This window comes from Schistocerca piceifrons, chromosome 8, assembly GCF_021461385.2.
Source record: "Schistocerca piceifrons isolate TAMUIC-IGC-003096 chromosome 8, iqSchPice1.1, whole genome shotgun sequence".
Classification (NCBI taxonomy): domain Eukaryota; kingdom Metazoa; phylum Arthropoda; class Insecta; order Orthoptera; family Acrididae; genus Schistocerca; species Schistocerca piceifrons.
The window spans coordinates 87938244-87963149 of record NC_060145.1 but is presented as its reverse complement, the minus strand read 5'-3'; the positions used below and the strand labels follow the sequence as shown (position 1 = coordinate 87963149).

General features: G+C 41.9%; 1 protein-coding gene across 2 annotated transcripts in view; it reads left to right on the top strand.

Annotated features, from left to right (window-relative positions):
• The first annotated feature begins 3865 nt into the window (after positions 1 to 3865).
• LOC124711593 (protease inhibitors-like) overlaps positions 3866 to 24906 on the top strand; it is a 50096-nt gene continuing 29055 nt past the window's right edge. For both annotated transcript variants that reach the window (XM_047241746.1, XM_047241745.1), the window contains exons 1-2: positions 3866 to 3995; positions 21527 to 21631. In XM_047241746.1, coding sequence (XP_047097702.1) covers positions 3926 to 3995; positions 21527 to 21631 — 175 coding nt within the window. In that variant the 5' untranslated portion in view covers positions 3866 to 3925. The remainder of the gene's footprint in view (positions 3996 to 21526; positions 21632 to 24906) is intronic.

Below are 24906 nucleotides of genomic sequence, written 5' to 3'. Positions count from 1 at the left end.
ATGCACGTCCGCATGTATCCCGTGCCACCCAACGTGCTCTAGAAGGTGTAAGTCAACTACCCTGGCCAGCAAGATCTCCGGATCTGTCCCCCATTGAGCGTGTTTGGGACTGGATGAAGCGTCGTCTCACGCGGTCTGCACGTCCAGCACGAACGCTGGTCCAACTGAGGCGCCAGGTGGAAATGGCATGGCAAGCCGTTCCACAGGACTACATCCAGCATCTCTACGATCGTCTCCATGGGAGAATAGCAGCCTGCATTGCAGCGAAAGGTGGATATACACTGTACTAGTGCCGACATTGTGCATGCTCTGTTGCCTGTGTCTATGTGCCTGTGGTTCTGTCAGTGTGATCATGTGATGTATCTGACCCCAGGAATGTGTCAATAAAGTTTCCCCTTCCTGGGACAATGAATTCACGGTGTTCTTATTTCAATTTCCAGGAGTGTATTAATAAAATTCGGTTAGTACGTCAGCTTTGACCCGTGACTTAAAAGATGTTGGGGGATGTGACGTCATACGTGTTCAAACAAAAAGAATATAAAGAATAGCGATATTGTTGGTTTTGCGTCCACATTATTTTGAGGACTGCTGGTTGAGGTGCCAGACTGCTGTGTATCGAAGAATCAGCACGAAATGCGAGAATGCTTCCTTAAACATGGTACAGGAATCTAGCTAGAATATCATTCCTATTGTCCGTCTGCACACTATGTCACTTGAAGTATCTACATATAGGCTGTACCACAGTGTGAGATCGTTCTTTGTGCAGCGCGCCTTTTACATAGGCTTTGGCAAAAGAAAAAATCATCAGAAAGCTGTATATTTATTACATGCAACACGTTGTCAAGTCTTCGAATTGCACAGTTCACAAAAAATTCACGGAATCCAGGTAGTGTTGATTCCAGTTATACATGCGTCGTCGCATCTGTTTATCTGTACATGGAGTACATAGGGTCCTGAAGATGGCATTAATGAGATGCAGAAACTGGTCGTGTAGATAAAATAAGAACTTCTAGGAATATACGGCTGTTCGGTCGTTTATCTGTAGTAAATATCTGACCGGTCGCTGTTCCGTATCTACAAGAGGCATTCAAATGAAACCCGGTCACTAGTGTAAAGCAACGGTAACGATTTTACTAACTCAAGAATGTAGCTATACACAGTAAACATACTCAAAAAGTAAACATACTCAGAAACAGTCGCCAAAACTGTTGGCACATCTATCCCATTGCGACACTAGCTGGTCGATTCCATCCTTGAAGAAGCTGCTGTCTGATCCAGGTCTGGACCCAGTCACACACTTGGTCGTTCGTTGCGAATCGATGTACGCGAATAGCTTGTCTTAGAGGTCCAAACGCGTGAAAGTCACACGTTGAAAGGTCGGGACTGGACGGTGGACGTTCCTGCGTTTCCCACCGAAACTGCTGCAATAACGTCTTCAAATGACGAGCATCGTCTTCTAGTGACTCGCGCCACTCAAAGATTCAGACTGCACTCACCATACACAGCCTTCATCCAACGATGCATTTCATTGGATCCAACTCCCTGCGCCGCCAAAAATCGAATCACTCCTCGTTGTTCCTGCCTACTCGCCTGCATGTTCGGCAGTGGACGATAACTTATGTGACCACCTTCTCTTCGGCGTGAAACCACACTGGATTTCTGGGAGATCAAACGGTCCGCAAGCGTCAGTGTCTGTATCAATAGATGGCGCCACCATACCCGCAGTTACGTGATGCCACCTGGTGTGTAAGGCAAAAGGTAGACGCACTGACCAGGTTTCATTTGAATGAACCTCATACGATGGATCAAGGAGATTTTAAAAAGTGCACAGTGTGCAACCATGCTTATAATGTGTTTATTTCTCACGAAACACGTTAAGACTATGTGGAATACGGATGTTAATATCGAACATAATTAACATAAGGGAACCGTACATGCAGCATATACATAAAACACTGCGTCTGCACTGTAGTGCTAGGTGGGAGACTGATGTTTGGTGTTCCTGAATGGAAATAGTGGCGCTCTTTTGAGAAACTCCAGTTCCCCCATAACAAGGGTGAAGATCTGCACTTGCTGTAATCCAGGTCTGTAAAATTCTTCTGTTTTGCTTTCTATTCTCCATTCTACACATAAAGCACGTACCATCATTGGATACCATAACGAGATTTTCACTCTGCAGCGGAGAGTGTGCTGATATGAAACTTCCTGGCATATTAAAACTGTATGCGGGACTGAGACCCGAACTCGGGACCTTTGCCTTTCGCCGGCAAGTGCGCTACCATCTGAGCTATCCAAGCACGAGTAACATCACCTCCTCACAGCTCTACTAAAGCCAGTACCAAGTTAGAGTCTGGCACGGTTTTAATCTTCCAAGAAGTTTTCATCTTTGGATACCATTGCTAACTGCTTATTGAAGCAGAATTTTCCAAAACTTTATTATTCAATATATAGCTTAGACTATTTGTCATAACAGTATAGTTAGTTTTGAAGAGACATTGCTTTAAAGAAATATTCACGATTTAAAAGTCATATAAACTACCAGGACATCAAAACTCCACCTTGGTAATAATTGTTTCATTTAGGAGTACTAAACTTTATTTCAAAGATCTCATTTTCCTCTTCCCAACAAACATTTTATTTTTTCCAAAACTTGGTATTTCAGAAGTTCTTCTTAATCAAAATTCTCGTATTATTTAAGATCATAATCTTAAAATGTAATAGTTTCAATAATCCAGTGGCCTAATTCTGTAGCTCCAATTTTTCCGGCTTCCAGAATTGTATACAGCTACTAAAACAAAATGTTACTGGGCGATAAATTCAAATTAGGAAGTTTAATTTTCCGAAAAATCCTTGTCGGTAGTTTGCAGAGCCAAGCGCACTCCAAAATCTCCGCACCATAAAATAAATTTATTACTTGTGCCAATTTAAGAACACACAGCTTATGAATAAACAAATTTACCTCATCACCTAATGTTTTCGTGCATAATTACTTTTTTGTCTTTTATATGAATATCTAAAACGTAATAGTTTTGTACTTAAACATTTTGTGTTTTTCCGTCCTACACTTGTCCTTACAAAGGTTCGTACAGAATCAGTCAGTCGTTGTCCGAAACTCAGTACTCAACTCTCTACGTCAGTGAGTTGGCAGCTAGCATTCAAAGAGCGCAGTTACTATGTTGCACTGACTGAAAGCATGTACAAACTCGAGAGTCGATCAGTTAAGGAAAGATCACAACCCCACATTTAACTACGAACTTGTTAGATTTCGTCTTGGGTACCTAGCTTGTATTACAAGAGACGTAAAAAATGGGTGTGAAATCTTATGGGACTTAACTGCTAAGGTCATCAGTCCCTAAGCTTACACGCTACTTAACCTAAATTATCCTAAGGACAAACACACACACCCATGCCCGAGGAAGGATTCGAACCTCCTCCGGGACTAGCCGCACAGTCCATGCAAGAGACGTACAATTCAATACAATTATGGAACCTCCCCTCCGTGAATGTATTTGCTGGCAATAAAAATGAATGGGGTGGTAAATTTAACTCTGACCTGTAGAAACATTTAACTGTTGTTCAAAGAGCGTAATAATTATTGGAAGATGTAAGGGGAAAAAAATAATCTTCAAGGTTTACGAGGCACTAAACAGGTTAGGAACTTCAGAAGCGCCGCCCTCCATTAGGTTTACAGAGTGACTGTAATAGATCTTTCCGTACATCGAATACCAGTAACACTTTCAATTACTGAAACTACGCCGCAGTTTTATTTTATACAGTGAATCACTCCTTGGCGTCAGAGGTGTTATCGAGTCTCTTAGTAACCTCGACCTCCGAGTTCAGAAAAGTCGTACGGAGGGCAGCTCCACCAGATAAGGTGAAGAGCCACAGCCAGCCGTGTGGTTCACTATCAGTCACCAAGGCAGCCATGAGGTTCATCGTCGTTGTACTAGCCCTGGTTTTACTGGCCGTGGGGACGACTGCGCAAAATGAGAAAGGTACAGTGTTTCTGGCAGGCAGCCAGCTTTCTGTCAATCAGCGCTCCAGTTCCTTGTTTCTTCTTTTATTTCAACAGGCTTCATACTGCTTCAACGCAACCCACCACATACTTCTCTTCATCACAGAGTAACACTTACCCCCAACATTCTCCATTATTTGTTTGTTACACATATTCCAGACTCTACAGTTTCAACCCTCTGCTACTTTCTCTAATAGCTTGTATGTTATTCCCTGATGTCTGAACACATGACCCTATCAATCTGTCCCTTCTTCTTGTCAAAATTTTCCAAATACTTCTCTCCTCACCGATTCATTCCTTGTCATTCTATCCAGTTTTTAACCTCCCTCTATACCATCAAACAGCAAACTCTTCGATTCTCCTATTTTCTGGTTTTCTCATCCTCCGTTGTTCACATCCATACAATGCTTTGTTTTCCTAATGTACAGTCTCAGAAATTTCTTTGTAAAATTTAGATCTGTATTTAATACTAGTAGACTCCTCTTGACCAGAAATGCCGTATCTCCTTGTTCTACTTTGCATTTTATGTCCTCCATCACGTGTTATTTGCTCCCACGGTAACAGAATTCTTCCACTTAGTCTAGTTCGTGTTCCCTAATTTTAATGTTAAGTTTATTGTTAAGTTCATTTTTACTACTCATTACTTTCATCTTCCTTCGGCTTACTATCAACCCATAGCATGTGCTCATTAAACTAATCATATCATTTAAGCTTTTGACAATGTTGACTGGAATACTCTCTTTCAAATTCTGAAGGTGGCAGGGGTAAAACACTGGGAGCGAAAGGCTATTTACAATTTGTATAGAAACCAAATGGCAGTTATAAGAGTTGAGGGGCATGAAGGGGAAGCAGTGGTTGGGAAGGGAGTGAGACAGAGTTGTAGCCTCTCCCCGATGTTATTCAATCTGTATATTGAGCAAGCAGTAAAGGAAACAAAAGAATAATTCGGAGTAGGTATTAAAATCCATGGAGAAGAAATAAAAACTTTGAGGTTTAGCGATGACATTGCAATTCTGTCAGAGACACCAAAGGACTTGGAAGAGCAGTTGAACGGAATGGATAGTGTCTTGAAAGGAGGATATAAGATGAACATCAACAAAAGCAAAACGAGGATAATGGAATGTAGTCGAATTAAGTCGGGTGATGCTGAGGGTATTAGATTAGGAAATGAGACACTCAAAGTAGTAAAGGAGTTTTGCTATTTGGGGAGCCAAATAACTGATGATGGTAGAAGTAGAGAAGATATAAAATGTAGACTGTCGATGGGAAGGAAAGCGTTTCTGAACGAGAGAAAGTTGTTAACATCGAGTATAGATTTAAGTGTCAGGGAGTCATTTCTGAGAGTGTCGAATAGGATTGGGGAGAAGAGAAGTTTGTGGCACAACTTGACTAGAAGAAGGGATCGATTGGTAGGACATGTTCTGAGGCATCAAGGGATCACCAATTTAGTATTGGAGGGCAGCGTGGAGGGTAAAAATCGTAGAGGGAGACCAAGAGTAGAATACGCCAAGCAGATTCAGAAGGATGTAGGTTGCAGTAGGTACTGGGAGATGAAGAAGCTTGCACAGGAGAGAGTAGCATGGAGAGCTGCATCAAACCAGTCTCAGGACTGAAGACAACAACAACAACCATTTAACCGGTAGTTCAATACTTTCTCATTTTCACTCAGGATAACAATGTCCTCAGCGAATCCTATCATTGATATTCATTCTCAATTACAGATCCACCACGTACTCATTCTTTCATTTTTTATGACTGCATCTTAGATGTCCAGATCGAATAGTAGAGGCGAGAGACAACTTCTCTGTCTTAGACTCATTTTAACGAGAGTACTTCGTTCTCGGGTGTCCATTCATTGTCCACTTTTAATTCTTGTACATGTTGTAAGTTGCCGTTCCGTCGGTTGGCTGGTGGATTTGCGGGAGGGGACCAGACAGCAAGGACATTGGTCCCATCGGATTAGGGAAGGATGGCGAAGGAAGTCGACCGTGCCCTTTCAATGGAACCTTCCCGGCATTTGCCTGGAGCGATTTAAGGCAATCACGGAAAATCATAATCAGGATGCCGGGACGTGGATTTGAACCGTCGTCCTCGCGATGCGTGTTTATAAATTAACGTTCTGTTCTTATAATTTACACCTAGTTTCCTGAGAATGTCAAACGTCTTGCAACATTTTACATTGTCGGACGCCTTTCTAGGTTGACAAATTCTATGAATGTGTCTTTATTTTTTTCAAGTCTGACCTTCATTATCAAGCGTAACGTAAGATTGTCTTTAACACACCAAACGTCTCCGGTCTCTCCTTGGGTTTCATTACTGACTCAAGACCTGCAGACTTCCGTTAATACAGGCAAACTCACGAGTGGAGCAGTCTTTTGAAACATTTCTCCTTCGAGTGTTGTCGCTGTAGAACAGTTTGGTGGCTACCGTCGAGTGTTTTTCTCTGCTCTCAGCTGTTTTGATTATTGTGGCGATATACGTAATACAGCGCCACTCACTGGGGTTCATCGGCCATGAAAGTTGTCCCCAGGCATAAATACTGAGTGCGACGACTAGCATTACCTTTGGCTACCCCAAACATATGGAACTGATTGAAACATATTATTTATTACACTATTAGCTGTATCATATATATTAGGTTCCAAGTTTTTCACAATGACACTTCATGTTCTCAGAATGAGATTTTTCACTCTGCAGCGGAGTGTGCGCTGATATGAAACTTCCTGGCAGATTAAAACTATGTGCCCGACCGAGACTCGAACTCGGGACCCTTGCCTTCCGCGGGCAAGTGCTCTACCAACTGAGCTACCGAAGCACGACTCGGGCTCGGTCCTCACAGCTTTACTTCTGCCAGTACCTCGTCTCCTACATTCCAAACTTTACAGAAGCTCTCCTACGAACCTTGCAGAAGTTTCATATCAGCACACACTCAGCTGCAGAGTGAAAATCTCATTCTGGACACATCCCCCAGGCTGTGGCTAAGCCATGTCTCCGCAATATCCTTTCTTCCAGGAGTGCTAGTTCTGCAAGGTTCGCAGGAGAGCTTCTGTAAAGTTTGGAAGGTAGGAGACGAGGCACTGGCAGAAGTAAAGCTGTGAGTACCGGGCGTGAGTCGTGCTTCGGTAGCTCAGTTGGTAGAGCACTTGCTCGCGAAAGGCAAAGGTCCCGAGTTCGTGTCTCGGTCGAGCACACAGTTTTAATCTGCCAGGAAGTTTCACTTCATGTCGTGTTCACTGGTATGTATCAAGAAAAGCATCCGACCCGAAACTGACACTTGTGACAACACTTTCGCCATTTCACAAGACCCCTGTCTGATCCAAGTCTCTTCAGTAACTGTTGACACTCGACAAGAACGCTGTGCTTCCTACTGTCCAGATTTTAAGTGATACGAAGCTGCCGTGGCATTCGTGCAGAGTCCTTGACGTATTACCTGCTAGCTTCTGCCTCGGGTTCTTTGGTCGACGCTTGTGTAACTAAAGTTGCCACTGTCAAAGACTCACTCTTCATTGCTGGTGGCGAACGGGAGTTGAGCTCGTGGCTGCAGAGCACATGTACCTATCTCACCAATGTCTGAGAGTTTCTTCTCCTATTCGTTACCACTGCGATTCTCTCGTCGTTACCTGAAACGGTCGTTTACTGTAGCACGGGAATACAGGATCCTCTCTGACAGCCCTCCATGTGATATTACGTGTTTTTTTCCCCCTGCTTGACACTGCAAAGTCATTGGTTCCCCAAAGCGGTTGCTTATTAGTAGCGAAAGACTTTTACCTAGAGGATACTGTAGCCTAGGTACACATGATGATTTTTGGTCCCTACTTCAGTCTAGCGACTGACTGTGGAAACAAGTGAAGGAATGCGCACTAGAGACCACGATAACCAGTTTCCGCCATTTTCTAAGATTTTTATTGTTATTAGACATGAAGACGGGTTTTGTGTAGCATTTGTAGAAAGTTCACGTCCTACACATTTAAGTGCTGTATAATCTATTAAAAGTGTTTGGAATATGTTGTTAGTTCTTCAGGTGCGCAACTTTATGGCGTGTAAGATATTTCTTAGAACTACTTATACAACGTGTGGACAGTTAAACCATAGAAGAACTTCGTGGACTGTGTTCGATCTCGTACATTGATAAAGAAGGTGTTTTGCCGTAAAACACGTGATCCTTGCAAATGAAATGAGGTGCTTTAATGTCACAAACAATTTATGTGTCTTAAAAGTAGACATCTGTCTTAGTTTCCAACAATTTCTGTTTCAAAATGTGTTTAACTTAGAACTGATATTTGAACACACTCTCGCTTAATTTGATTTCACTTACTGACTATTGGTGTGCTGTATAGTAATAATGTAACAGATAGATGATTAAATACAGTATTCAAAATATTTTCTTCATTACAAAGCTTTTTAATTTCAATATAATATTTGTTACTAAGTAGGAACGCGCGATGTTATACTGACCCTAAGATTTATCTTACAAGATAGGTTAGGAAAATACAAACCTAAATCTATAGTAGACGTAGAGAAAGCTTTTGACAATGTTGACTGCAATACACTCTTTTTGAAATTCTGTGGGCAGCAGGAGTAAAAGGCTGGGGCGAAAGGTTATTTACAACTTGTACAGAAACCGGACGACATTATAAAACTCGAGGGACATGAAATGGAAGCAGTGGTTGTGAAGGAAGTGAGGCAGTGCTGTACGCTATTACTAACGTTATTGAATCTGTACACTGAACAAGCAGTAAAGGAAAGCGAAGACAAATTTGCAAAAGGTCTCCAAGTTCAAGGAGAAGAAATAAAAACTTAAGAGTTTTGCCGGTGACATTGTAATTCTGTCAAATATGGCAAAGGACTAGGGAGAGCAGCTGAACGGAATAGACAATGCCTTGAAAGGAGGATATAAGGTGAACATCCATGAAAGCAACACGAGAATAATGGAATGTAGTCGAATTAAGTGAGATGATTCTCAGGGAATTAGAGTAGGAAACGAGACACTTAAAGTATAAGATGAGTTTTGCTATTTGGGCTACAAAATAACTGATGATGGGCGAAGAAGACAGGATATAAAATAGCTACGGTAAGGAAAGCATTTCTGAAGAAGAGAAATTTGTTAACATCGAGTATAGATTGGTCAGGAAGTCCTTTCTAAAAGTATTTGTATGGAGTGTAGCCATGTATGTAAGTGAAACATGGACGACAAATAGTTTAGACAAGTAGAGAATAGTAGCTTTCGAAATGTAGTGCTACAGAAGAATGCGGAAGGTTAGATGGGTAGATCACGTAACTAATGAGAAGGTAGTGAATAGAATTGGGGAGAAGAGGAATTTGTGGCACAACTTGACTAGAAGAAGGGATCGGTTGGTAGGACGCATTCTGAGTTATTAAGGGATCACCAATTTAGTATTGGAGGGAAGCGTAGAGGCTAAAAATCGTAGAGTAAGACCAAGAGATAAATGCAGTAAGCAGACACAGAAGGATGTAGGATGCAATAGTTATTCAGAGATGAAGAAGCTTGCACAGGATAGAGTAGCATGGTGGGCTGCATTACACCAGTCTCTGACTGAAGACCACAACAACATGCATATGGTGCAAAATTTTAAGAAAAAAGCAAGTTCAAATAAAACCATAATAGTAATAAAAATGGGAAAAAGTTATATTGTCCTCAATAACTGATGAAAAAGACTCCAAAGGGCTTCTGATGAGTGAACTGATGTATTCAGTCAATCAAACGTATAAATTGTTAAGAATGGTGATCCTACAATATTTCATGTAAGGATGCAATAAAAATAATAACAATCAACTGAAGACCACCTCAGGTGAAACGTAATTAGAATGATAGTGGTTACCCCAAATACTATTCGTAAGTCACTCGTCAATGGGAAATAGAGTCCCATACCATAAAACTAAACACAAAATATTCTCCAGCTCATAAATACGAGGGTTATTCGGAAAGTAAGGAACGACTGGTCGCGAAATGAAGACCACAGTGAAAATTCGATGAAGTTTTGCACAGGTGTGTTGAGCATTGTCTCTAGTATGCACGTCGATCGCATTACCTGGTTCTTTTTAGTTCTGAGTACACAGGGAGCAAATAAAGATACCTAGAACAATAATGTCTCCCGCCAAGTACAGGGGCCTAGTCAGAAATCTCGCCTGATGTTATGCAGTCAACATTACATAAGTGTCGTGCGCTTTCTTCTTCAAGACAATTCTCAGCCGCATTCTGCAGGGGCATTGAAGATGCTCTTCCATCGTTTTCAGTTGGAAATGTTTGATTACGCACAATACAGCCCGTAATTCTCTCCCTCTGAGTTTCATCTCTGCCCACATGAACCGCTGGCTAAGAAGACAACATTTTTGCACAGACAACGAGCTGTAGGCCAGTGTAGAGAATTGGCGGAAAGAGCTGGTAGCTGCCTTCTATAACGAGGGTATTGGAAAGTTGGTACAATGCTACGACAAACGGCTAAGTCGGATCGGCGACTATGGAGATAAGTAGCTGGAAGTTGTAGCTAACTGCTGCAAATAAAACAGTTTTGATTTTCACTGTGGTTTCTATTTTCGCGACCTATCGTTCCTTACTTTCTGAGTAGCCCTCGTATATAAAATCCACAATGGACATAAGCATGTGAAATACGTAGAATCATTAATAGATTCCCGCCCTCTATCCAATCTTGGTTCCTAAATGCAGATTAAATAACAGTTCGATGTTGCACACCGTCTAGCACCCGTGAACTGTTAAAGTTCAGCCAACTCTCAGAGGCAAATTCCCACTTGCCCCGGATTATTTCTAAGTATGAACCAATACTAAATTTATCGCGCGGCCGTTTGAGGCGTGAAATTCATTTCTGAAGCTACACTGTCAGCTCAGCAAGCACGTTACCTCGAGACTGCTGCATACAGAGCGACTGCTCGACTCAGAATGACCAGGAAGGCCGCTCACGTTTAAGGATTTGCTTCCCCCTCCAAAATTCACAACGTACTTAAAATATAGAACATGGACCGCCATTGAACGTATACATACGTCGGGTATATGTCGTACTAGAAACCCCGACTGGCAAGTGTAGTTACAACGACGCAAAAAAATCAAAACACCACTAAATAATTAGTGTAGAGTAATGAAATTCTGGGAATACATCTGTCTTGGTAACATATGTGACTAACATTGCAAGATCACAGTTCAATGTAAGCGCGAGACGAGCCATTGCAAATGTGAAATGCTGATACGTGAATAATCGGTGTAACCTCCAGAATGTTGAATGCTAGCACGCAAACGTGTGGTCATTGTGTTGTACAGGTGCGGGATGTCAGTTTGTGGGATGGAGTTCCACGCTTGTTGCACTTGATCGGTCAATACAAGGGCGGTTAATGGTGGTTATGAATGACGCTGGAGTTGTCCTCCGATGATGTCCATTACGTGCTCGGTTGGAGACAGATCTGGTGATCGAACAGGCCAAGGCAACATGTCGACACCCTATACAGCGAGTTGGGTTACAACAGCGGTTTGTGGGTGAGCATTATCCTGTTGGAAAACACGCCCTAATATCTACATCTGCATCTACATGGGTACTCAGCGAATCACAATTAAGTGTTTGGCAGAAGGTTCATCGAACCACCCTCACAATAATTATCTATTATTCCACTCTCGAACAGCGAGCGAAAAAAAACTAACACCTATATCGTGTGAGCTCTAATTACCAATATTTTATGATAACGATCGTTTCTCTCTACGTAGGTCGGCGTCAACAAAATATTTTCGCATATCGAGGAGAAAGTTGGTGACGGGAATTTCGCGAGAAGATGACGCTGCAACAAGAAAAGCCTTTGCTTTAATGACGTCTGCCCCAAATCCTGTGTTATGTCATTGACACGTCCTCCTCTATTTCTCGATAATACAAGACGTGGTGCTCTTCTTTGAACTCCCTCGATGTATTCCGTTAATTCTGTGTGGTAAGGATTCCACACCGCGCAGTAATACTACAAAGCAGTATGGATGAGCATAGTCTAGGCAGTCTCTTTGGTGGATCTGTTGCCTCTACTAAGTATTCTGCCAGTAAATCGGAGTCTTTGGTTCTCCTTCCCCACAACATTTTCTTTGTGTTCTTTCCAGTTTAAGTTCTTCGAAATTGTAATTACTAGATATTTACATGAATTTGCGTCCTTTAGAGTTGATTAATTTATCGTGTAACAGATCCCTATTAACACTCATGTGGATGACACTTTTCATTATTTAGAGTCAATTTCCAGTTTTCATACCATAGAGATATCTATTGTAAATCGTTTTGCAATTTGTTTTAATGTTTCGATTAGTTTACTATACGATAAACGACAACATCATCCGCAAACAACCAAAATCGGCTGCTCAAATCGTCTCCTAAATCATTTATATAGATAAGAACAGCATAGGTCTTATAATACTATCTGCGGAACGCCAGAAATCGCTTCTGTTTTACTCGATGACTTCCCGTCAATTACTGCGAACTGTGACCTCTCTGACAGGAAATCACGAATCCAGTCACATAATTGAGACGATATTCCATAAGCACGCAATTTGATTACGTACGGCTTTTGACGTGCAGGGTCAAAAGCTTTCTGCAAATCTAGAAATATGCAATCACAAACAATCCTGTTGGTGGAACATCCGCATCTGAGCATTATACCAGAGGTTGAAATTACTGCTTCAGTTGTAAAGTTCTTTTATTGTCATACGACCGGTTTCGGGCTCTCATAAGCCCTCCTAGTTCTGCGCTCGTAGGTACCACACCGCGCCTATAACATGTCCACTGCGGCTTTTGGGGACACAGCACCAAATTACGACACCTGAAGATGAGCGCATAAGAGCCCGAAACCGGTCGTGTGATAATAAAAGAACTTTACAACTGAAGCGGTATTTTCAACCTCAGGAATACGAAATCAATTTGAGATCCATTGTCAATAGCGCTCAACACTTCATGTGAGTAAAGAACTAGCAGTGTTTCATAAGATCGATGTTTTCTAAATCCGTGTTGACTGTGTCTCACCAGACCGTTCTCTTCGAAATAATTTGTAATTTTGAAACTGGCTATATGTTCCGGAATCCTGCTGCATATCGAGGTTAATGAATTGGGCCTGCAATTTAGTGAATTACTCCTATTGCCTTTCTTGAATGTTGGTTGACCTGTGTAACTTTCCAGTCTTTGGGTACAGATCTCTCGATCTCTCATCGAGCGATCGGTTGTATATGAAAGTTAAGTATGGATCTATCGCACCAGCATACTCTGAAGGGAACCTAACTGGTATGCCGTGTGAACCGGAAGAATTGCTTTTATTAAATAATCTAAGTTGCTTTACTAGTCCGAGGATATACAGGGTGTTACAAAAAGGTACGGCCAAACTTTCAGGAAACATTCGTCATACACAAATAAAGAAAAGATGTTATGTGGACATGTGTCCGGAAACGCTTAAAAAAATGGTTCAAATGGCTCTGAGCACTATGGGACTTAACAGCTGTGGTCATCAGTCCCCTAGAACTTAGAACTACTTAAACCTAACTAACCTAAGGACATCACACACATTCATGCCCGAGGCAGGATTCGAACCTGAGACCGTAGCAGCCGCGTGGTTCCGGACTGAGCGCCTAGAACCGCTAGACCACCACGGCAGGCGGAAACGCTTAATTTCCATGTTAGAGCTCATTTTAGTTTCGTCAGTATGTACTGTACTTCCTCGATTCACCGCCAGTTGGCCCAATTGAAGGAAGGTAACGTTGACTTCGGTGTTTGTGTTGACATGCGACTCATTGCTCTACGGTACTAGCATCAAGCACATCAGTACGTAGCATCAACAGGTTAGTGTTCATCACGAACGTGGTTTTGCGGTCAGTGCAATGTTTACAAATGCGTAGTTGGCAGATGCCCATTTGATGTATGGATTAGCGCGGGGCAATAGCCGTGACGCGATACGTTTGTATAGAGACAGATTTCAAGAACGAAGGTGTCCCGACGGGAAGACGTTCGAAGCAATTGATCGGCGTCTTAGGGAGCACGGAACATTCCAGCCTATGACTCGCGACTGGGGAAGACCTAGAACGACGAGGACGCCTGCAATGGACGAGGCAATTCTTCGTGCAGTTGACGATAACCATAATGTCAGCGTCAGAGAAGTTATTTCTGTACAAGGTAACGTTGACCACGTCACTGTATGGAGAGTGCTACGGGACAACCAGTTGTTTCCGTACCACGTACAGCGTGTGCGGACACTATTAGCAACTGATTGACCTCCACGGGTACACTTCTGTGAATCGTTCATCCAACAATGTGTCAATCCTCATTTCACTGCAAATGTTCTCTTTACGGATGAGGCTTCGTTCCAACGTGATCAAATTGTAAATTTTAACAATCAACATGTGTGGGCTGACGAGAATCCGCAAGCAATTGTGCAATCACGTCATCAACACAGATTTTCTGTGAACGTTTGGGCAGGCATTGTTGGCGATGTCTTGATTGGGCCCCATGTTCTTCCACCTACGCTCAATGGAGCACGTTATCATGATTTCATACGGGATACCCTACCTTTGCTGCTAGAACATGTGCCTTTACAAGTACGACACAACATGTGGTTCATGCACGATGGAGCTCCTGCACATTTCAGTCGAAGTGTTCGTACGCTTCTCAACAACAGATTCGGTGACCGATGGATTGGTAGAGGCGGACCAATTCCATGGCCTCCATGCTCTCCTGACCTCAACCCTCTTGGCTTTCATTTCCGGGGGCATTTGAAAGCTCTTGTCTACGCAACCCCGGTACCAAATGTAGAGACTCTTCGTGCTCGTATTGTGGACGGCTGTGATACAATACGCCATTCTCCAGGGCTGCATCAGCGCATCAGGGATTCCATGCGACGGAGGGTGGATGGATGTATCCTCGCTAACGGAGGACATTTTGAGCATTTCCTGTAACAAAGTGTTTGAAGTCACGCTGGTACTTTCTGTTGCTGTGTGTTTCCATTCCGTCATTAATGTGATTTGAAGAGAAGTAATAAAATGAGCTCCAACACGGAAAGTAAGCGTTTCCGGACACATGTCTACATAACATATTTTATTTCTTTGTGTGTGAGGAATGTTTCCTGAAATTTTGGCCGTACCTTTTTGTAACACCCTGTATACTTCTATTCTTCTACGTTATTCATGTTGGCAGCTGCTCTTAGTTCGAATTTTAGAACATTTACTTCGTCTGCTGTGGTGAAGGAATATTGGAAGGCTGCGATTAGTAACTCTGCTTTAGTAGCACCGTCATCGGTAGTATTTCCATTACTACGCGCAGAGAAGCCATTGACTGTGTCTTGCCGCTAGGTTACTTTGCATGCGAACAGAATCTCTTTGGATTTTCTGTCAGGTTTCGTGACAGTTTCGTTGTGGAAACTATCATAAGCTTCTTGCATTGAAGACCGCGCTAAATTTCAGTCTTCTGTAAGAGACCGCCAATCTTGGAGATTTTGCGTTCGTTGAAATTTGGCATGCTTTTTTCGTTGTTCTGCAGTAGTCTTCTGATCCGTTTTGTTACCAAGGAGGATCAGATACGCCCTTTTCTAATTTATTGTATCTAAATGTGTCAACTGCTGCCGATACTGTTTCTTTAAATTCAAGCCACATCTGGTCTACACTTACATTGTTAATTCGGAAAGAGCAGAGATTTTGGATCTTAGAGGATCCTGAAATATTTCAGTATGCACTTTTCCGCTTGTGCAATGCATTCCAGCCATGTCTATTTGCCATTTCAGGGCCTCACAATTCACGACCATTCCTTTAATGGAAGGAAATTTGTTGTAGTCGGTCATAAGATTATATGTAAATGTCAGTTTTTCTTTATCGGTCGACGGAAGTCTTTCATGGTCCACAACTATTTCTTGACGTTCTTTTGAGTCTTCATATGAAAGTGACGTTCCGCCACGCACCGTATGGTGGATTGCGGAGTATTTATGTAGATGTAGATGTAGCGTCGAAGTCGATCACGATCTAGCCGAACTTGGCGCTGTTCTCATGTCTCTGCCTGCCATCTTCTGTATCTACATAAATACCTGCCAACCACCGTACGGCTCTTGGAGGAGTGTACTACGTACCAATACTAGCCATTTTCTTTCCTTTTCCACTCACAAGCAGAGGTAAAACCGACTCTCTATATGCCTCTGTAGGAGTCCTAATTTCTCGTATCTTACCTTCATGGTCCTTACTCGAAATGTATGATGGTGGTAGTAGAATCGTTCGGCAGTCAGCTTCAAATGCCTGCTCTTTTGTCGGTATTGTCCCTCATGATGAGCGACATCATGAGGATCGTATAGATGCATGTGTCATGTGAAATTAAAGTCCTCTTTCCCTATTCAGACCATTCACATTATTCTGATCTCCAAGTTTAATATCTGTATTATTGAAACGCCGTCTTGGACCCAGTTGTAGCATAGGTGATACATAAATTCACATTCAGTCTGTTGTGTTGTTGTTGACCGTATTTAAAAGTTTAAAGTGCTGTTGTAATACTCCCATTAAAATGTATAATCATATGTTGAGAGTTTAACACAATAAGACCTATTGTTGCAGCTGGAAACTTGTGTGTTTGTCTTGTGACGGTGTAACTAACGGTGCGCTAATAAACGGTCTTCTTTCTTCCACTGTATGGGAACGATAGCACTTAGCGACTTTCAACAGAGTTAACACATAATTTGAAAACTGTTATTAAACCTTTTCTCGCTAACGCCCCTCGGAAAATGATAAAAGGGGAAAAAAATTACCGTGTGCTGTGCATTCGCTGTTAATGCAGATTTCAGAATCAGACGTGACCTTTTAACGAGCTTTTAACTTATTACTTCTTTACCACTAAAGTTATTTGCAACACAGTTTGCCATTGAATATCCCTGCAAAATTATGTCACTGTACAACTTGTAGTTCAGGAGATATAACGTCATAAACATTTAAATGTGTGAAAAACTGGCTTTTGCTTAAAATGGAGCGCAAATTACCAAGTTGGTTTTCGTTCATTGTTTCATAATGAGAGGCCTCATCGACTTGCAACAAACTTCAAGTATAGTTGTCACCTTTCCTAAACTTTTTCTCACTTACATGCCTAAAGTTAAGTATCTAGCACATTTATTCATTTCTGAAGTAATCTGACGTTTGATGTTGCAATACAAACGGGAATTCGATTCTTTAAAGTATTGGGATTTTATTGGTAATGTATTAAAATACAAATTTTGTACATGTGTGCTTATGACAGACAAAAATTTGTTAAAACTTGTGAAACAATAATCTAGGACTGCTAAACAGATGCGTCTTTTTATGCTGCATTCAGTGGTGGTGACAAATTTCGCGTGTAAATCGCTACTTTGAAATGAAGTGTTCCTTTAGTATATGCCGAATTAATACTTAATTAAATAAACAAGAAATCAAGCAATAATCTTGATATATGATACATGGTTCAGCAGGAAGAGGCGTGGGAAAAGTCTTGCTATAGTCATTTCCTATGTTACTACGGAGAATACGATGAGCTGACACATTTACAAAATTAAAAAGGTATAAAAGACGAAATAATTCAATAAATGAAACATGTACACATCTGTGGTTTTCATGGATGGTAGCCAAAGACCGAAGCTCTCACCCAATACCTCGTTTGTCGAGACAGAATGAAGACAACGTGGCTGTAGTGTTAAGATCCGTTAAGCACAGTAAGCAACCAATATTCCAACAACTACTATTAAATCCATGCGAACCCTAAACTTCAAGTAACTATCTGCAGAAATCTCTTCAGTAAACTTCCTTGCATCAACAGATAGGCTACACCACACAATTCTTAAGGCACTCCAACCAATGCAATTAATTTTCACCCCAAAAATATAATTTTCATTTCATGCTGCACACAAATTTCTTATTTCTCGTATGAATCCGGACGCGTTTCGTTGCTTTTACAAGGCATTTACATTAAGTTTCCTGAGATATAGATTTTCTTTCGTTTCCACATACAGGTTATAGATTTGAAACAGTTCATGCACATTTTTATATTAAAATGGGAAGGTACTTAGAGATCAGACTGTAACTCACTGTTTTTAAATCAGTATCTTTTTCTCATGTGCAAAACTAATTAAAAGCTTGCAGTTTTTCTTGAGGACAATCTATTTTCGTAATTTAGCACTCTAATTGCCATTTTCTGTGTTTAAACTGTCATTTGGGTTCGTAAGTATTGCTAACGCCCACAGGTTTTTTTTTCAACCAGTTTTCGTCGTGAGAGCGAGGTTCTTGATGTAAAAATAATGAATTAATTGCTGATCTGTAAGTACTATTCCCTTTTATAACAAAAACTTCCATGATCTGTTTGAAAGCTGTAACCTATATGTGAAAATGAGAAAAATTGTGTAATATTTCACGAGAATCGCCGAGAATACTCTGTAAAAATGGAAACGCATCAGGATGCACAAGCAAAATAAAAACTTAATGTGCAGCATGAAAAAGATCTTTTTCTTGTAAACTACTACAATGTAATACAGCTGCTGGGAAAATGGACAGTTTAAGAAACTTCTTAATTTTCTTTTATGAACTTTACAAACGACTTACATCCCAGCAAGGACTTGTATATATTAACACAGTAAAACCCCTCCAAAATAATACATTAAATAAATTAAAGTTATCCCAAATTAATTCATAAACTACACAGAATCAAATGTTCCTTTTACACACAAATAATAATATTGCTATCTGCTGATCTTGATGCGCCAAAATTATGCCAACTGTTTTCCTCACCTCTGTAGAACAAAAATGTGCCACTTTATTCTCTGATTACAATGTGACATAACAAAAAGAAACAATCAGTCCAGGTCGCAAGTGACCTTCGTATGGTAACCAGTTTCATTCATAGATGGCCCATCTTCAGACCAATAATGTCTCCATGGGTGATGCAGGGAGTCGATGTCTGGAGCTGTTGTAAGTGCTAAAGGACACATCTCACCAAGTGTTTTCTAGTGGCATGGCATCACCAGCATACACTGTCAGCTGCTGTCATAACGCTACCACTGTCGCCCAGGATTTCTGAACGTTTATGGTCGCCACCCTACTGGTTTGCACTGAGGGGGGGGGGGGAGGGGGGTGTCTCTTCAAGGTGAAGCAGTGTGTTCAATGAGGACCATTGGTTGGACACACACTCACCGCCTACTGGACGTGATCACGAGACTACTTTCAGTAAACTGTTATAAATAAATACATTTACTGTCTTCAAGCTGTATATGACACTTGAACTGCCCAGAGTTACCTAAACGAGAATCCAACACCACCACCATAAAGTTGCTTGATTATTGGGTCCATCAATGACGAAGACATTACTACAAAAAATTCAAGTCTCTGAGCCACGCAGTGGGAGAAAGCAAACAAAACTGCCGATCAGGGGCAGTCAGCAGAACTTAGTGCGATGAGAGCATTGGGAGAACACGATCTGGGGATTGAATCATTCGGAAGTCATGTTGGTTCCTTCAGAGATCATTTGGAATCTACGCTTTGGATTCTGATTCAGAAGTTATTGGAAGAGCTTTCTGAGACCTGTGCAACTTCGTTAGGAGGTAATTTGAGAATCACATTGGTAATTCTTTTCGGAGACTGTTCGATGATTCTCATTTCCATTTTTAGTGTGGGTTCCGACTTCGCCTTCTGGAGGCACGTCAGTCTATTTTATGCAAAGTTATCAGACTTTGTGCTGGATCCCTGCGGTCATTCTGATGTCTGTCATCAATTTATAAGGTTCTCATTTCCCATACCCGTTGGGTGGTCTTTCTTCTGGTCTGATGCTGGAATGTTTAAGCATTCGGTTATGTTCACCTCGTACTTTGACGTCAGCTTACAAATGTAACAAGGCACAGCTGCTGCATTTCATTACTGCAAACAACATACGCCATGTGAAAGTTGCAAGTCAACCTGTGGCTGTTACATCAAGGACAATAGCCCTCCATTAATTAGTCAGTGGGTGGCAGATTTACCTGGAGAGCCATTGGGCAGGAACCATGTAATGAGAAACTAACTGCCCCAGATCCACAACACATGAAGATGCCATGAAACAACACAAGAGACTCGCTGAGAGGTCGACGTGTGGTTTTAACATAATACCAGCTGCCCACGTCTGCAAGTGTTTTCAGTTACACTATGTGGTGAGACTCAGTGGTAAACCTCATTATTCATACCCTATTACTGAGTGTGCCTGTGATTAGTCAAATCGATTCTCTGAACTGGTGATATTTGAATTGTTGTAGCAAATGTAAAATACCCATGCTTTATTGATTTGAATTTAGTTCATTTCCACACTATCTGCATGTTGTTGTTGTTGTGGTCTTCAGTCCTAAGACTGGTTTGATGCAGCTCTCCATGCTACCCTCTCCTGTGCAAGCTTCTTGATCTCCCAGTACCTACTGCAACCTACATCCTTCTGAATCTGCTTAGTGTATTCATCTCTTGGTCTCCCTCTACGATTTTTACCCTCCACGCTGCCCTCCAATGCTAAATTTGCGATCCCTTGATGCCTCAAAACATGTCCTACCAACCGATCCCTCCTTCTAGTCAAGTTTTGCCACAAACTTCTCTTCTCCCCAATCCTATTCCATACCTCCTCATTAGTTACGTGATCTACCCACCTTATCTTCAGCATTCTTCTGTAGCACCACATTTCGAAAGCTTCCATTCTCTTCTTGCCCATACTAGTTATCGTCCATGTTTCACTTCCATACATGGCTACACTCCATACAAATACTTTCGGAAACGACTTCCTGACACTTAAATCTATACTCGATGTTAACAAATTTCTCTTCTTCAGAAACGATTTCCTTTCCATTGCCAGTCTACATTTTATATCCTCTCTACTTCAACCATCATCAGTTATTTTACTCCCTAAATAGCAAAACTCCTTTACTACTTTAAGTGTCTCATTTCCTAATCTAATTCCCTCACCATCACCCGATTTAATTTGACTACATTCCATTATCCTCGTTTTGCTTTTGTTGATGTTCATCTTATATCCTCCTTTCAAGACACTGTCCATTCCGTTCAACTGCTCTTCCAAGTCCTTTGCTGTCTCTGACAGAATTACAATGTCATCGGCGAACCTCAAAGTTTTTACTTTGTCTCCATGAATTTTAATACCTACTCCGAAATTTTTTCTTGTTTCCTTTACTGCTAGCTCAGTATACAGATTGAATAACATCGGGGAGAGGCTACAACCCTGTCTCACTCCTTTCCCAACCACTGCTTCCTTTTCATGCCCCTCGACTCTTATAACTGCCATCTGCTTTCTGTACAAATTGTAAATAGCCTTTCGCTCCCTGTATTTTACCCTTGTCGCCTTTAGAATGTGAAAGATTTGCATGTTATTATTAATTTTTAAAGGTACCGTATTTTTGGCGCCCATTGTATGTTTTCCAATACTACATTTGATCACAGGCGATTTACTGGTTTTTGCAGTGTTTAGCATTAGGACATGTTGTTCTGGTCAAAGTAAACAAATTGATTTGATTCCTTTCCAGAGTGCACACCAGGAGAGACGAAAAAAGCGGACTGCAACTCGTGTTTTTGCAGTGCCGCTGGCATTTGGGGCTGTACCCGCATGGCATGTCTATCGTGGCAGACAGGTCAGTACTTCCAGATTTCTTATACAGCTGACATGATTAAGTTATTAAAAGAGGCTGTCTCACACTATCCTTGCCTGGAAAGAGAAAGCTAACGTGAGCCTAAATGTAGATATAACACACATGGTGACTGGTGAGCACTAACAAACCATCACACGGGATGATATCGCTGACGCGAACTGTGGGCGCAATTCTCACTGGCGGTAGTCGTCAGCTGTCTTCATTTAAATAACAGACAGGCGCAGAACAGCTGCATTTACTTCATAACTGTTTCTCAAAGATGCTTGGACAAGAACCCTCAAGAAGCTCGTGAAGGTGTCAGACAGAGTTTAACACACTGAAAATGAATTTTTAATATTATTCTTTTTCCTTGAAAAATGTTATTGATGTAATATTTCAAAAAGCAAACGCACTGTTGAAGTTATGTCCGGCTTAAACGTATGTAAAGGGAAGGTATCGAACAAAGGTCCCCAAGCTCAGAAACCTCTGTGCTACCAAATTATCCCCGTGGACAAGAGCACAACAGATGATCGGAAGTTTTATGTTTCATTTCATACGGGTCAAAAGAACGTCAAAAAGAAAATAAATAAAATTAGAAGCAAAAAAAAATCTGCATGAACTGTGGATGTACACTCAAAGATTATTGGGCAAAACCCCACGAGAGGTCTATACTCCCATCCTATTCCTAGGCACTGAAAACAGTGATCTTACTTTTAGTCACTTTAGTTACTTTAACCCAGGAGGCCGCACGTATGGCCTCCCCAGTTAGTCTGAAAAATAGGTCCGGGTTCCCGGGTTCGATTACCGGCCGGGTCAGAGATTTACTCTGCCTCGTAATGATTGGGTGTTGTGTGATGTCCTTAGGTTAGTAAGGTTTAAGTAGTTCTAAGTTCTAGGGGACTGATGACCATAGATGTTAAGTCCCATAGTGCTCAGAGCCATTTGAACCATTTGAAAAATAGGTGCTGTCTGTGGCTGACACTGTCGCTCAGGCAGATGCCGTCGCCTGTCCTGATTCAGAGAAAACCTCTCAGCCTGCAAGATCCGGGCAATCACAAAGGGTGGGATTATTGAAAGTGCCGGCCAGAATGGCCGAGTGGTTCTAGGCGCTACAGTCTGGAACCGCGCAACCGCTACGGTCGCAGGTTCGAATCCTGCCTCGGGCATGGATGTGTGTGATGTCCTTCGGTTAGTTAGGTTTAAGTAGTTCTAAGTTCTAGGGGACTGATGACCTGAGAAGTTAAGTCCCATAGTGCTCAGAGCCAATCAATTATTGAGAGTTGGGAGCTCCAACGTTAGGTGCATTATCGGGCCCCTTAGGGACATGGCTGCCAAGAACGGGAAGAAAGCCAATTTCCACTGCGTGTGCATACTGGGTGGAGACAATCCAGACGTGGAACGGTTCCTTCCGGATGCCATCAAGAGCACAGAGTCCAGCCAACTGCAGGTAGTTCAAATGGTTCAAGTGGCTCTAAGCACTATGGGACTTAACATCTGAGGTCATCAGTCCCCTAGACTTAGAACTACTTAAACGTGACTAACCTAAGGACATAACACACATCCATGACTGAGGCAGGATTCGAACCTGCGACCATAGCAGCCGTGTGGTTCCAGACTGAAGCGCCTAGAACCGCTTGACCACAGCGGCCGGCCTGCATGTGGTAGCTCCCGTCGGTACCAATGATATGTTTTACTTTGGATCAGAAGAGATTCTCTCTGGTTTCAAGAGGCTAACAGAAGTGGTAAATGCTGCCAGTCTTGACTGAGGGATGAAAGCAAAGCTGACGATTTCCAGCCTAGTCGACAGGACCGATTGCGGACCTCTGGTACAGAGCCTAGTGAAGGGTCTGAATCAGGCTCAGACGGTTCTGCGACCATGTAGGCTGCAGATTTCAGGCTCAGACGGTTCTGCGACCATGTAGGCTGCAGATTCCTCGACTTGCGATATTGCTGGTTGCGCTATATAATGGTTTCTCTGAATAGATCAGGAGTCCATTAAACGCAGGGAGGTGGCTACCAGGGTGGCAGGGGTTGTGTGGCTTGGACTGGGTGGTCTTCAGTCACAAAGGATGCAGGCCGAATTCAGAAGAACTTAGATACAGGAACTATCGGTATACGAGTTGTAAATCGTAGCTGTGTTTTGAAAGTACCAGAGCTCCTACCGCTAATAGAAACCACTGATGCTCAGGTCGCCAAAGGCACTGAAATCTGGCTAAAGCTGGATGTAAACTCAGCCAAAGTTTTGCGAAGAAGCTAACGGTGTTCCGAAAGGATAGACTAAACACCGTTGTCGGTCGCATGTTTGATTCTTGGCAACCGGAATAAAATAATAATTGGATTCTTTGACCGACCTCCCAATTCCGATGATACAATGGCCGAAAGGTTCAAAGAAAACTTGAGTTTGATTCCAAACACGTACCCGACTCTTACGATTACAGTTGGTGGTGACTTTAATTTACCCTCGATATGTTTTCGAAAATACATCTTTAATTCCGGAGGTGAGCAGAAAACATCCCAAAATTGTGCAAAACGCATTCTCTGAAAATTATTTCGAGCAGTAGAGTTCATGAGCCCACGCGAATAGTGCACGGTTCTGAAAACACTCTTGACCTTTTAGCAACAAATAATCTCGAGTTAATAACGAGCATCAAAACAGATACAGGGATTACTGAACACAGAGTTGTCGTAGCGAGATTGAATATTATAACCCGCAAATCCTCCAAAAATAAACGAAAACTGTACCTATTAAAAGAAAGCAGATAAAATACACTTGACAGCTTCCTGAGAGACAATCTCCACTCCTTCAGATTAACAATATAGGTGTACACCACATGTGGTTTGAATTCAAAGAAATAGTATCGGCAGCAACTGAGATATTTATACCAAATAAATTAACAAACGGCGGAGCTCATCCTCCTTAGTACACAAAACGTGTCAGAACACTATTGCAGAAACAACGAAAAAAACATGCCAAATTTAAACAGACGCAAAATCCCCAAGATTGGCTACCTTTTACAGAAGCTCGAAACTTAGTGCGGACTTCAACGGGATTTCGGCAGCTCATTTGTATTCTCGTCAAGTGACCATGTTGGTAGACATTACTACTTGAGTTTAATAATTTCCAGAAACGGCACTTTGTGTTTGAAATTTGTTGTTTACTGCGCAGGAATCGGCTTTTATGTGCAGTGTAAACATGAACTATGTTGAATATATTTTGTATCCTAACACAAAAGTAAAACTGTGAGGACGGGTCATGAGTCGTGCTTGGGTAGATTAGT